The sequence below is a fragment of the Danio aesculapii genome, chromosome 2 (genome assembly GCF_903798145.1).
Source record: "Danio aesculapii chromosome 2, fDanAes4.1, whole genome shotgun sequence".
Classification (NCBI taxonomy): Eukaryota; Metazoa; Chordata; class Actinopteri; order Cypriniformes; family Danionidae; genus Danio; species Danio aesculapii.
In genome coordinates this window covers 35,177,069-35,191,999 of record NC_079436.1, presented here as the reverse complement: position 1 = coordinate 35,191,999, position 14,931 = coordinate 35,177,069, and the positions used below count along the sequence as shown (strand labels likewise).

Here is a 14,931-nt window from a genome sequence, read left to right as displayed (position 1 = left end):
AATATGTATAACCCTTTCAGAGTCATTAAAACACAGAAAAGACTTGAAGTTCAGTTTAGTTCAGTGTGGTATAAATTTCACAGCTGAAAGTCCAAACATTGAATAGCCAATTCCATTGATGCACAGCTCCACAAGTCCCAACAAAACAAGCCAGTGGTGACAGAGGCGAGGAACAAACTTCATCAATTCACGAAAGTGAAGGGAAAAAGTTTCACAAGATGATTTGAATAGCTTTCTGAGGAGTCTAACAGTATTGAGGTACAGACATTGAATAATCACAATGCAAAGAAATGCTTTTCTTACTTTGTCTCGTTTCTAGTCAAATTTACGAGTCAAAATAAGTCAAAATTAAGAGGTTTTTACTTTAAACAATCAAATTTATCTTCCAATTGAGTAAGTAATATTATATTCGGGTTAAAGTGTAGATATTTCGACTAAAAACGACAAAAACTCAAAGAAAAATCTTTTTATTCCATAAATCGTATAAAATTCCGTATAATTAATTAAATGCAATTAATCTTTGTTACACCTCCAAGCATCCTCATTTTTTGAGCCAAAATGTTTTAAACTCTCTTGAAATGCTCAGTCACAGGCTTTAAAAACCCATGTAAATGATACATTTTAACTCTTTTTTTTTGGTTAAACTCAGCTTTGACTCCACAAATCACATGTGTTCTGTAGCTCCAGGTCAACTATAACTCCCCCTCAACATTGCACATCTTGCAATGTGACTATTGGGGATGTGCACATTGCGATATCGATGCTGAAACAATATATTGTGCATCCCTGTTACGTATTATACAAAATATTGTTTGACTATTGTTATAAAAATCATCCGAAAATACTGTAAAATTTATACATCCCCATAATAAAAGTCATTTTTTCTGGTTTGTATCACACAAGCGTTTGTTCTGTAATCAGACTACACTGGCTGTGTGGTTAGCGTTTGATTCACTTTAAAGAAAAACACTTCTTTGTCCCTCTGTGTGCTTAATTCAAAAAATAATCATAAAAGACATTAATCTGTTAATTATAGTAATCTAAGACTCTCGTGTACTACTGTAAAACTCATTTCAAGTCTCTCAGAATTGCATGCATACTTTTTAAAGGAGGCAAGATAACAAAGAAGCAACTTTTCTAGCTCAAGCTTCAACATAAAATGTTACTTTACACCATGAATTTACTGCTACTGACTGCTCTACTTTTCTAATTAGCACTTATATAAGTGCTAAACACACACTGAAGTAGTTCATTTGCTTATATTAGCTCTTATTTTTCAGTCTCCTGCTGGAAGAAAACAGTAAAAGATAGGCCTCATTAGCACAAGGGAATTTTTTTTTCATCAATCCAATTCAGCTCCATGCGTTTCCATCTCAGAGCTTCAGAAAGACGTGGAGTGCCTCAGAGCTGGAATGCATGGATAGATGAGCTGAGTTTTAAAAACTATTAGCCATGGCCAGAGCCTTAGGGTGTGACATATCAGCTGTGTTAACACTTCTGAAAGGCTTCTTAGGGGAGTTTGGGCACCGTGTAATTTACTTCAAGAATGATAATAGCAGGGAGGTAGACGCAAGTACTGCAAACTAGTCAAACAGATCAATTTAGCCATTACAATCTCATGATCTTGACACTAATTGGTTTTGCTATATTACTTGAGGCTTTCAGCTGTCCATAACTCGTCTGAAGGATTTTCCATATCTAATGCTATAGGGAGCTGCCAATGTTATTAAACCACACTCGTTCCTGCATATATGGGAATGTCTGACTTGTAAATTCTTACAAGGATTTTAGGATGATGCTTGAAAGCCATGCCATGAACACCAGAGGCTATAAAAATTTAGGGTTTATTACAGCGTATTTATTAGGGTTTGTATGTTCCATTACTTTTAAAAACCAAAACAATGTCTAAAATATTTTTATGTGTCCATTTTGCTTATTTCATTCATTTGGAAGAATGGAAGAATGAGTTATTAAAACTATGTTTAGAAATGTGTTGAAAAAAACGTTAAACAGAAATTGGGGGAAAAGAATAAACAAGAGGGCTAATAATTCAGGGAGGCTAATAATTCTGACTTCAACTGTATATTAGGGGTGTGACGAGACGCTTACTCAATGAGACGAAACAAGACTAAAATATTTTATTCAACTGAAAAAAAAAAAAAAAAATCACAAATTGCAAAACTATTTAGGTGTTTTTTTTATCAACTTGTAATGAATGTTATTTTAATTCTATTTTAATTAATTGTGCCATAAAGGACATGCAAACACTAAATATTTAGCTATAAACTCTACTGACTTGCTTGTTCCCTGCACAATTTAACACAATAATCGAACTCCTTTCCACAAATTGATCTTTAAAAAAAAGTAGGTAATCATGTCATTTTTGGTTTAAATTTTTTCAGCAGATTCACTTGAATTCACAAACAGCTTCAGTTTTTTTCCGGACAGCATAAACGTGTGTTTAGTGATGATGATAATGATGACGATGGGGGTACAGTTGAAGTCAGAATTATTAGCCCCTCTGAAAATTATTAGCCCCTTTAAGCTTTATATTTTTTCGATAGTCTACAGAACAAACCATCGTTATACAATAACTTGCCTAATTACCCTATCATGCCTAGTTAACCTGATTAACCTAGTTAAGCCTTTAAATGTCACTTCAAGGTGTATAGAAGTGTCTTGAAAAATATCTAGTCAAATATTATGTACTGTCATCATGGCAAAGATAAAATAAATCAGTTATTAGAAATGAGTTATTAAAACTATTATGTTTAGAGATGTGTTGAAAAAAATCTTCTCTTCGTAAACAGAAATTGGGGAAAAAAATAAACAGGGCGGCTAATAATTCTGACTTCAACTGTATATGTCTCCAGGAGTTCAGTGTTCACTGTGTGCGCGCACTCGGAGGAGATGTGTGTCTGTGGTCCTTTACTGACTCGATGGATGCAGAAAAGTGTCAAACCGCTGAGTGTGTATATGACGATTATGGCTTTAAGCGCATCTAAAGTGCTATTGCATCGTATGTTATGAGCTGTGGTTAATGCGTGTGGCTGCAATTGTTGTAGCCTCTGCTTTTGGACGTGGCAATCCTTAAACTCGGGTGAAGAAAAAAAATCGGTTAAGTCACACTCATCTGCCCCAAACGAGTGACGCGGAACTCATGTGTGTGCAAAGCACTTGATGTGCAGTTCTAATCCAATCCTGCCTCCAATCTTTAGTGCTAAATTCACCCTCACGCTCCATCATAACATCACAACTCATGAGACAACTTTTTACCTCGACGAGAAATCTCGTTGACTTAGTGCACTTTCAAAATGTACTTAAAGTGTTCGGCTACTCGGCTACTAATTTTGTACTTAATGTACTTAACAGTTAATAGTTAGTACTTTTTAAAGTAAATTTAAGATGAACTAAGTGCACTTGACTGCTATTTTGACACACCATTAAGTTGAATTAAAATATACTACTTTTAATATTAAAAAACAATATTTCATACTACATTTAATACATTAACCATCTTTTATTGCACTTTTAAATATGCTATCTGTACAAATAAAATACATTTATAAATTCTTTCATATATAACAATAAGCTCTTGCATAATCTTTCAAAAATATTTGGAATAGTATATTAATATTTCATATCAATGTTAAAAAAAATGTGCTTAATATTTCAGTGAATGTTTTCCCCCCAAAATGCTTTGATGAATACATAAAAAAAAATTAAAAAATGAAATTTAACTAAGCAAACAATTGTAAATGGATCCTTGTAATTTAATAATTTAAGTATATATTTTTTGGAATGATATAAAAAAGTAAAAAGATAAAATTCAAAATATAAATGTAAATGTCACTACTGTCACCTTCAATCTATTAAATAAATACTTCCTAAATTAATTTGGTTTATAACAATAAAAGAAACCTTATAGAGCCAAAACAGTAGCATATAAATAAATAAATTTACTCTGCAAGCCCAGACCAACTGGTTTACTGTATGTGGAAGCGATTACAAACCCACACAGATTAGACCTGAAAGAAAGCCGGGAAACACCATGAAACGATTCTGCGTTAATCGTGAATGTGGTCGATCATCAAAAGATCAGCATGGCAACTTTGTTCTACCCACAATGAGCGAGTGAGGTTTTGGTGAATGTCTTAATGGCTGATCAACACAATGCAGATGCTGACAATTAGATTTACCTTGAAAACAACTACCGCTGAAATTGACTTAAACCTTGCATAAAAGTCAGTAGTTTTGTTGAATAAAGAGAAAAGTCTTAAGTTGCATTTGTGGGAAAACCAAACATACACTGTATGGGCTAAAATTGACTTTTCTTTTATGCTCTTATGTATTTTGTAAATGTAATTATATAACCACTTAATTTTTGTTTAGTAATATGCATTGTTTAGATATGAAATACAATTTCTTCAGTATTTAGATTATTTTTAACCCTTAGATTATAGATTTCCATAGAATTGATTGTATCCCAGATAAATATTGTCCTAACAAACCACACATTAATGTAGAGGATATTTATTCTCCTTTCAGATGATGTTTAAATCACAATTTTCAAAAATTGACACTCATGACCTGTCAATTTGTGGTCCTGAGTCACAAATGGTATGATAAAAAATTGAATTTATAACAGACCTTATGAAATGTAAATAAAAGAGCATATTTAAAATGTTTTAAGGATCACACAGATGATTATCTTCTTTAAAGACAGATCATTGCTGATTTATGGCAATACTAAACAGAGCTGTATTCCAATTGTAATTCAACTCTAAAAAAGGCTAGAAAACACAATTCTTTCATGTTGTCCCATACAAATTGATTAAGTTAACTTAGTTGTTTTTAGAAATGTAAGTGTATTGAACATAAAACATTTAAACTGTCCCAAAAAACACCCAAGAAGTGTGTTGATTGAGCTCACTTAAACAAGTCATTTGAACAAGCAGCAAAAATCATTTTTCGAGTGTTGGTCATCCCTCATAATCAATCAGTGGAAACACACTTATGCTTTCAATCCAGTCGGCTGATGATAATTAATTAGTTCTGCTGGACATTTTGAGAATTATTTATGGGTGAAAATGTTAGCAAACCCTGGAGGGAACGGGAGGAATGGCTGTATGAACTGCCACTGGATGGAAAGGTTCCTGCAGAACTGAAGGAAAACATTTGACTTCCTGCCCTCTCGCCATGTGGAGCAATGTCCAAACCTGCTGTTCATTCTTTCCTGGGTAATGCGGTCTCCACAGCACACTTTTCTCCCCCTCATGGATTTCCCTCTTTTTTAACTCTCTTGCGGTGTTTCCTTAAATCCACCATCAACTTTACATTTTTCTTTGTAAGCCGGTGGGTGATGTGTTCATGGAAACTTCACTGACCGTCTGGGAATCCTGGTTTGGAGGCCTCCCTCTTTTTTCTTATTCCACAGATGTGCCGTTTTTGTAATGATCCATACTTATTAATGAAGCCTCAAAACCACAAAGAAACCAGAGTGAAAATGTATCTGTCTGAAATAGCCAGCTCAGATGTTCAGCAAACCTCAAGATCACCTTGTATTTGGCAAGATGAGCTGCATAACAAGCTTTATAAATAGAAGTAGAAATATTAAAGTGATGGCCATCTTGCATACTATTATTATTTTGTGCAAATCTTGAGCATGTCACTCATCCGGCACTGTTTGTTGCAAAGATCATCGCACCATTTCAGTTTTTAAAGAGGAACGTACAATGACTTCTGTAAGAGATTATTCCTGCAGATATTTCTGTATGATGTTCGCACATGGGTGAAAAAGCCACAGCAAGCATTATTTAGGTTTTCTTCAAAAGAAAACTATACACTATATATTTAGTCCATTATGTTGTGTTTCATTCTATTTATGAAAAACAGTAGTCTGCATCTGAAATGGGTCAAAAAAGTTATCAAAGTTGCCCTAAGATAAGAACAGGTAGTGTTTAATGATCAATTTGTTTTTAGGACAGCTTTGACAAATGATTCTATATGTTAATAGTATAGTCACTGTCCTTTAACCAAATTGATGATTAAACACTATAGTGTGCATATACCATTTAAAAAAGAAGATAAATTTACTTGATAAAAAAAGAAACAATATATTTACAGTAGATATAACATATTTCAGATAAAAAATAAGTTGTTTTTTTAAAAGCATAATAAATAAAATAATTCTTTATACAATAATATCAACACACAATAAGGGAAAATATGCATTCATGCATATGCAATTACTAATATGCATTGTTAAGAACTTTAAATGTGATTTCCTTAGTATTTAGATTTTATTTAACCCTAAGATTATAGATTGTCATATAGCTGTATATATATATATTTTTTTTTTTTTTTAAATTGACGCAAATAAAATTTCATTTTAGTCATTTCTTCAGCTTATTACATGGCTACTTGCCACAAAACATAAAAAGTAGACAAGTCATTTTTCTGAGCAGTAGCTTATTAATTCCTTATTTACATGCAAAGCTGTCAGAAATGAAAGTGGCTAATTGACATACAGTACACTAATCTACGCTCACTTTATTGTGTGTGAAAATCCCAGTAGATCAGCAGTTTCTGAAATACTCAAACCAGTCCATCTGGCACCAACAACCATGCAATGTTCAAAGTCACTTAAACCACCTTTCTTCTCCTTTCTGATGCTTGGTTTGAACTGCAGAAGATTATCTTGACCATGTCTATACATACCCAAATGCATTGAGTGGCTGCCATGTGATTGACTGATCAGATATTTGCGTTAACGAGCAGTTCGACAGGTGTACCTAATAAAGTGGCCAGTGAGTGTATGTATTATTCAGTCAAAACATGGTGCCAAACAGTCAAAAACAGTGACATGACAGACAAGTATTTGAATATGGATGTGAACGCATTCACTGATGAAGTACCCGGATGTTATTACTGTTCAGTGGTTGTTATCTGGTAATAACGTACTTCTGAACATTTCAGAATCAAGTTTTCCAGGCAGCTGTGTAACAATAATGAATAATAAAAGTATTATTAATAGTATTATTAATAGTAGTAATAACAATTTTGGTTCATATGTGCCTCATTATTAATGTTACATTTACCCATTTACTTCATATTTCTTTATAACCAAAAAGTTTTTTTTGTTTGCATTTTCTGTAGCCTGTTTGTTTTCCTAACTAACAATTTCCTAATAAATATTATTACAAATTATTCCAATTTTTGGTTAAAAGAACATCTGCATAAACAGGACCTCAATGCATAGACAAGAACTGTGTCATCTGACATAAAAACAAAACGCACTGACAATATTGCTTCATCTTTCAGTTCTAGGACCAAAAGGCCTCCGTCTAATCAAAGTCACAGATGTATCTCTGCTGGTGGAGTGGGAGTCTGTGAGAGGAGCCGAGTACTACATCCTGTCCTACCATCCAAAGGGAAATAAGGGAGCCATAAAAGAGGTCCAGGTGGAAAACACGAAAAACTCATACCTAATCACAGGCCTCAAACCAGGAGTCACGTACATAGCGCAGGTGTATGCTGTCATCAGGGGCATTAATAGTGAATCTGACCAGATAACAGCCACAACCGGTAAGAAAAATGACTAAAAATGCTACATGTATACTTGTAATAATGTAGTATTAATGGCTATTTGTAAATGATAAATTGAAGGTTTGTGTCCAGTGCTTTGTAAACAAAGAAATCTGTTCAGTCTTTAAATGGCTTAGTCATAGCAGCAAACAAGCAGTGGGATTTATGTAGTGTTAACCATAATGCCAGATGTAACTAAGCTGGTAGGGTTCAATGAAAAGCCAAGCTCTCTTTTTCACGGAAATGAATGTCGTTGTGCAACAATGGGATGAGCATTACACTTTGATGTGGTTAGTCGTACATTCCCCACTGCACATTAGACTCCCATGAGAAAGTGCTGATCTTCTGGATGTGATGAGGAAGATGAACAGTCAGCATGGGACACTGTCAGTCACCAGCTAGCAAAAAGTTGAAATGTCTGAAAGCATTTCCGTTTCAAAGATGAAAAGGGCTAGCTCAGTCAGAAGTGGTAAAACACTTGGCTGTAACTCATTTGTGTCATCCGGTGGCTGAATGTCAATGATGGATGCTTGTAAGAGGAGTGCCAGAGACACCCAGTCAAGATTTGCATCCATTTGCATTGTTTAAAACCTAAAGGCTGCTCTTAAGAAATCTTTTGGGGAGTTATTTTTTATCTCCGTTGTTGAATTAATGGCAGTTAAGGAATCCCTTGACTTTCATTCTCTTCATTTTCAATATAAGCACATGACTAGTTGATAAGAAAAAATATTTTTAAATGGACGAATAAGAAACTACTACTGTATTTTGAATGTACAATGCAATTCAAAATGTGGTTAGTAAAAAAATTATAATTTTATTTAGCAGGTTTGTGTTAACTTGATAAAAAGATACATTACAGTACAATAGATTTCCATTTTAAAAGAGTACTGTTGTTTTGAACTTCATATTTATCAATGAATCCTAAAAGAAATTGCATCATAAATAACGAATTTTAATAAAAAGTGTGTGACCTAATTGCCATCACAGCAATACATTTATTTAATTCATTATTTTAATTAAAATGCATTTAAAATGCTTGAAGTATTTCAGAGTAATTCTGTGTATAGTTGATATGTTTCATACTATTTTATTAATTTTGTTTCAATAAATTACAGTTGTAGTAGGTGATCTGCCTAAATGCTAACTGGTTAGCATAATATCTTTTATATACAATCCCCCCCTGCCGTGCAAAGCTATGCCTCCTGAAATCACATGAACACGCATATTAAAGATAACAGAGACCCACTAGATCATGTCATTCGCCAGTTTGAAAACTTTATAGGACTTTATAATACTACAATTCCCAACAATAAACTGTATTATATCTAGCACAACTTCAGTTGTGTAGCAAGCTAAACTTGTCAATGTGCAATATTACATGCATGCAAGGATCGCTGACCTTACTCACTCATGTGCTTTGTACTAAAGCGACTACTGTATGCTTAGTGGTTGGCCGGCGGGGTGCAGGAATTACAGTTATTTCGAAACCCATACTTACATGCTATTTTAGTCAGAATATTCAAAGTAGCATGGTAAACAATATAGGAACCGCATCCTATTGTCAATGTTCAAAAATGAACCAATGTGAATATAAAAGCAACTTCACCTCAGTAAAGCAGGCTAAGCGGAATAGCGCTATTTAATTATGTTTGTTGATAAACTAAATAAAAATCTACATTGTCGATGCTGTAAAAGGTCCCTTATGACACTGAAAATAGTGACATCAATCGTTCGCTGGAAGATTTGAGTGGCTGAACAACACTTCCATGCATTTAACCCATTCGTAACAACAAAATCTACATCAGCTTTGCGTGACTAAAATACTTTTAAAACATAACTTTACCTGTCTAAAATAAATACTTTAGCCATGGTGTCACTCTTCCTCCAGCATGCAAAAGTAACTCCAATATTGATTCAGGATATTAAAAAGTTTTGATTCAGCATTTGTTTTTTACTGCTGTCCACGTGACTGCGGCACGCGTAAACGCGCAAACGGTGGATCTGCATGAACAGAGGTGCATAGCTGTACAAATCTACATTTGCCGACAGACAGTTTGAGATACTTATCAAAACTATGGGAATTATCGGCCCAACAATTTTTAATTGGATGAACTTTTTAAGTCTTATGCCTTACCCAGAATATAAAAATATATTTAAATACATTTAGATAATTTCCTTTAATCATTACTATTGGAATGTGAAGAGACTTTCAACCAGCACAACAAAAAATGTTTCTCAAGACAATCACCTACTGCACCTTTAATCATGGATGCAAAATAGATTAAAGAATACGTAGTTTAAAGGGTTCCAAGTGGTTCCAAATGGTTATGAATTTATTTCTTTTGTAAACACAAATGAAGATATTTTGAATAATGCTGAAAACTGGTAACCATTGACATCCATCGTAGGGAAAACAAATACTATTCAACTCAATCGTTACAAATTTTCAACCTTTTTGAAAATATAATCATTTCTGTTCAGAATTTTCCATTTTGGGTAACTATCTCTTTAACAATGCTACTAGTAATTGCTTTAACATGATACTGAAAAGTTTAAGACCATAGTTAAATTACATAGAAACAAAAAAAACAACTTTGTTCCACATTAAGTTGTTTACGGTGCATAACAGATATGGCCCTGAACTGATCTGCTTTTCTCTTCAGAGGTCTCTGGTATTGAAGGAATCAAGGTGGTGAGCCAGACAGAAGACTCCATCCAGGTGGACTGGAAGAATCCTGGAGTTATTGTGGACTACTTTAAACTGACCCATGCAAGTCCTGATGGCCAGGGAGGACATGAGAATGTGGTGATGAGCCAGGAAGCCAGAACCAAGCACACCATCGTAGGTCAGTCTGCTGTAAAGCATCCTTCGGCAGACCAAATTTCAGAGTATGTTCATTTTAATGGCTGACAACAACACAAATTTGTGTTTTCTGCAGGTCTCAACCCTGGAACAGAATATCAGATAGGAGTGCAAGCAATCAAAGGTGAAAGTGAAGGCAAGGCATCGTTTGCTACAGGGGTCACAGGTCAGTATGCCTTGGTAACAATCTATAACATGGAAAGCACTCAGCGGCCACTTTGTAGGTACCAGGTTGGGCCCCATTTTGCCTTAAAAACTGCCTTAATCATTTTTGGCATAGATTCAACAAGGTACTGGAAATATCCCAAACTATTCATAAACCTGGAAAGATTTTGGTCTATATTGACATGATAGCATCATGCAGTAGCAGCAGATTTGTTGGCTGCACATCCATGATGTGAATCTCCCGTTTCCACCACGCCCCAAGGTGCTCTATTGGATTGAGCTCTGGTGACTGTGGAGGCCATTTGAGTACAGTGAACTCATTGTCATGCTGAAGAAACCAGTCTGATTCGAGATCATTCGTGCTTTATGCCATGACATGTTATCCTTCTGGAAGTAGCAATCAGAAGATGGGTACACTGTGGTCGTGGACATGGTCAGCAACAACCTTCTGCTACTGTAGCCCATACGTTCGACGTGTTGTGCACTAAGAGATGCTCTTCTGCATACCTCGGTTGTAACGAGTGGTTGTGTTGCTGTTGCCTCTTCTATCAGCTCGAACCAGTCTGGCCATTCTCTTCTGACCTTTGACATGCATTTGCACCTACAGAACTGCCGCTCACTGGATATTTCCTCTGTTTCAGACTATTTTCTGTAAACCCTAGAGATGGTTATGCATGAAAATCCCAGTAGATCAGCAGTTTCTAAAATACTCAGACCAGCCCATGATCATGTCTAAATGCCTAAACGCATTGCGTTGCTGCAATGTGATTGGCTGATTAAAAATTTGTGTTAATGAGCAGTTGGACAGGTGTACCTAATAAAGTGGCCGGTGAGTGTAAATGACTGTGAAGTTTTGTTTTTCATGGGGACTTTCCATTGACGTCTGTGGTGTTTTTTTATCTTGAGCCATTAAACCCCAGACAAAACTTTGCATTTTAAGATTTTCTTTAATGATTTGGGTCATAATTTTTTATTTTACTATATGACATTAATATTTATTGTGTTTATTAAGCAGTGCAACTCAGCAGGCGATTTCACATTTTGTTATTCTTATGGGGACATTTTGTGCCCAGAGAATTGGTGAAACACCTACCCACAGCACATCTATGAACATCAAAATACACTCATAGAATTTAAGGAATTATGGAAAAATAAAAGAGACAAATAGATGCACAAATCAGATTATTGTTCTGGCTTTGATACAAGGGATAAAAATCATTAGCAAACAATCTTCCAATGGCGGCAGTCCTTTCAAGCGTTCATACTTTACTCTCAGAAAATATTTTCTTCTGAAAGGGTCCAGTGTCCAATGGTAGTTAAAATCTTTACAACCCTATGCGTAAGACAGATATTTTCCTTGTCACCATAAATCAATTAAATTGCTTCCTTGACTGAAAAAACAACAAATCTCTTTTATTATTTTACCCAGGGCTATTGAAATGTGGCAGTTCTAACATTTCTTGCCTTGAAAAAATACACATGTCCAAAACCAACAAATCTCCAACAAAGAACCCTAGAGGCATCGCTTTCTGTATTATTATAGGTATCTTAGTGGTTGGAGCTGCAGATATTTAAAAGGTAGGGCTCGAACATGCTTTTAAGCTGATAGTCTGCCAACGGTGGGATCTTTATACTATCTAAACCTGTCAAGTAATGTGGAAACAAATTAGCAGGGGTCCGTAAATCTCCGACAGACGTGCCCAATGATGCCTTATGTAAAGAAGCCCTTTAAAAATTTGATTTGTGCGTGCTTCTGACTTTTGGAAATGTCGTCGAATAATACTGATGGTTTAGTCATTTAATATCCCCCCATTAAAATGTCAATTAGATATAGCTCTTGAATCATTTAAAGGCATTTGTCAAGTTTGTGCCCTAAATCTCACAGCCTGAATGCTTGGATTCAATTTATGGCTGGTTAACTGCTATAATACTCATTTTTAATATTTCTGCATGAGTGCATTTTGCCCAATAATAAGATCATACATTTAGAATTATGGTTGAAGATGCAAAATTATGTCATACGCATACACGTATCATACGCAACCGCAGCTCATAAGGTGGCTTTTATATATCAAATATGTGGAAGAAAAATGCTAGATTTCTGGCCCTTTGAATTTGCTGTGAGCATAAATATATTTTACGTTGTCAGGATATTTACTTATGGGAATTCAGCTCATCGCCAAAGGTGCTCAAGACAGATAAATTAGCTGCACTCTGTCTCTCTGCCGATTGCAGTTTGCCAAGTTTCATAGTCAGCTGATCAGTTCAAAGGATGTGTGTGTGGTTTCTCTGTCTGAGGAGGAAAGTGTGGTGATGTCTCAGAGAAAGAAAACATTGGATAGTGCAAAAATAAACAAAATCAAACAGCGGTCAATAGGCTTGCTGTGGTAGTTAGTGTTACTGGTGTTACATAGAGTTTAGCCATATGATTGTTCGGCTCACAAGCAGACAGGGGAAACAATTGCAGCTTGGGCCTCATGTACAAAGACTTACGTTGAATTCATACTAAAACATTCCATACGGACAAAGCTGTAAATGTGCGTACGCAGTAAAAAATTCAGATGTATGAAACACTGTGTACGCGGAATCCCCCGCATATTTTCTTTGTACATCCGAATCCGAAACTGAGCGCACATGCACGAGCGCAAAACCCCTCTCTGCCTCCTCCCCCTAATAAATATAGTAATGACTCTACTTTGGCAAAACCAAACGAAAAAGCAAAGCAAAAGCAAGCAAGCAAGAAGAGAAACTTCACAGAATGTGAATTGGAGGTGCTCCTATCGGAGGTAGACCGGAGAAAAACTGTGTTATTTGCAAGTTTGTCCTCCGGAATAAATAACAAAAGAAAAAAAATAGAGTGGGAGAGTTTAGCTGACGCGGTTAATGCAATGGGGACTGAACATCGCATTGTGAGTGAATTAAAAAAGTAATGGTCCCATGTAAAGGTGCAGGTTAAGAGGAGAACAGCGGCGCACCGTCAAAGTGTGGACCGAACAGGCGGGGGCACAGGGGATGCTGAACTAACACCCTTTGAGGAGAGAGTTGCCTCAATTGTGTGCGACACTTTACTGTCTGGGGTTGTATCCATGTTTGTGGGAGCCACAGATGTATTAGAAAAACACTTTGTTAGGGCGATATAGCAGCACCCCTCCGCTCTCAAGGCAGCACCACTGGCATTTCAGCTGCCCAATCGCCTGCTCTACAATTGACTGAGTGCCTGCCACCTTGGAGCCTCATCCCAGCCATGATGTTTGTGAGGATGAATTAATCATGGGTTGAACAAGGCCACCTTGCTACAATATTTGTTAAGCGCATTTGAGCATCACATTTATTTGCACATTTATTGAATGGAAATGTTTCCGATTCACGTATGCAAATTCGTCTTCAGATGGCGACTTTATAGCAATGTGCATGCAGTCGATCCCTCCGATTACATTGGGAAAACCGGCGATCGCTGCAAATTGCGCTTTAATGTTTGGCTGGTCAACAGCATGGTATGGAAACCTTATATACCTGCTATACATGCAGATGATCCCATCCCATACAACTGCCATTGCACGGCTTAAAGATACTTTCTAGTGTGCAATTTAACATAAATGCCTCTAGGAGTCGCCAATGGAAATAAAACAAACACATGAAGTTGGCGTGGACCAACGGACATTCTCACGTTAATATCATCGTTAGTAAAATCCAAACGTTAGTGTGAAATCTGGTGTATGCAAAGTTTTTGTGCGTATGCAGAGTTGATGCATGAGGCCCCTGGTGTTTTTATTGGTGTCTTTTGCCAACTTTTGAGTCTCTAATCTCGAATCTAATATTGCGAAATAAGCTTTCCCAATTTACAAATGAATTCGAAGATGACAGTTCAAATCAATATGGAGAGCATATTGAATATAGCATATAACATAGAGCAATGTTTTTTAACCATGTTCCTGGAGGACCACCAGCTCTGCACATTTTCCATGTCCTCTTAACCAAACACACCTGATTCAGATCATCAGCTCATTAGCAGACACTAAAAGACCTGTAATGGTTGTTTCCGACAAAAGAGACATCCAAAACATGCAGTACTGGTGGTTCTCCAGGAACGTGGTTGAGAAACACTGACATAGAGCATTTAATATGTCTCATCTCTCTCTCTCTCTATTTATATAATGTATTTATTATATTATTTTCATACAAATTATGCGTGGGCTTTTCTTCATAAATAGACAGATATAGCCTTTTTACTGATATGACAATGATAATGTTATGATATAACACTGCGCATCAGTGAAGTTGCTCTTCAGTCTTTTAGGCTTTCAGCAGTGATATTT

General features: G+C 35.9%; 1 protein-coding gene across 2 annotated transcripts in view; it reads left to right on the top strand.

The window, feature by feature from the left end:
- tnn (tenascin N) overlaps positions 1-14,931 on the top strand; it is a 58,174-nt gene that overhangs the window by 17,128 nt on the left and 26,115 nt on the right. For both annotated transcript variants that reach the window (XM_056478032.1, XM_056478037.1), the window contains exons 4-6: positions 7,324-7,587; positions 10,251-10,433; positions 10,527-10,616. In XM_056478032.1, coding sequence (XP_056334007.1) covers positions 7,324-7,587; positions 10,251-10,433; positions 10,527-10,616 — 537 coding nt within the window. The remainder of the gene's footprint in view (positions 1-7,323; positions 7,588-10,250; positions 10,434-10,526; positions 10,617-14,931) is intronic.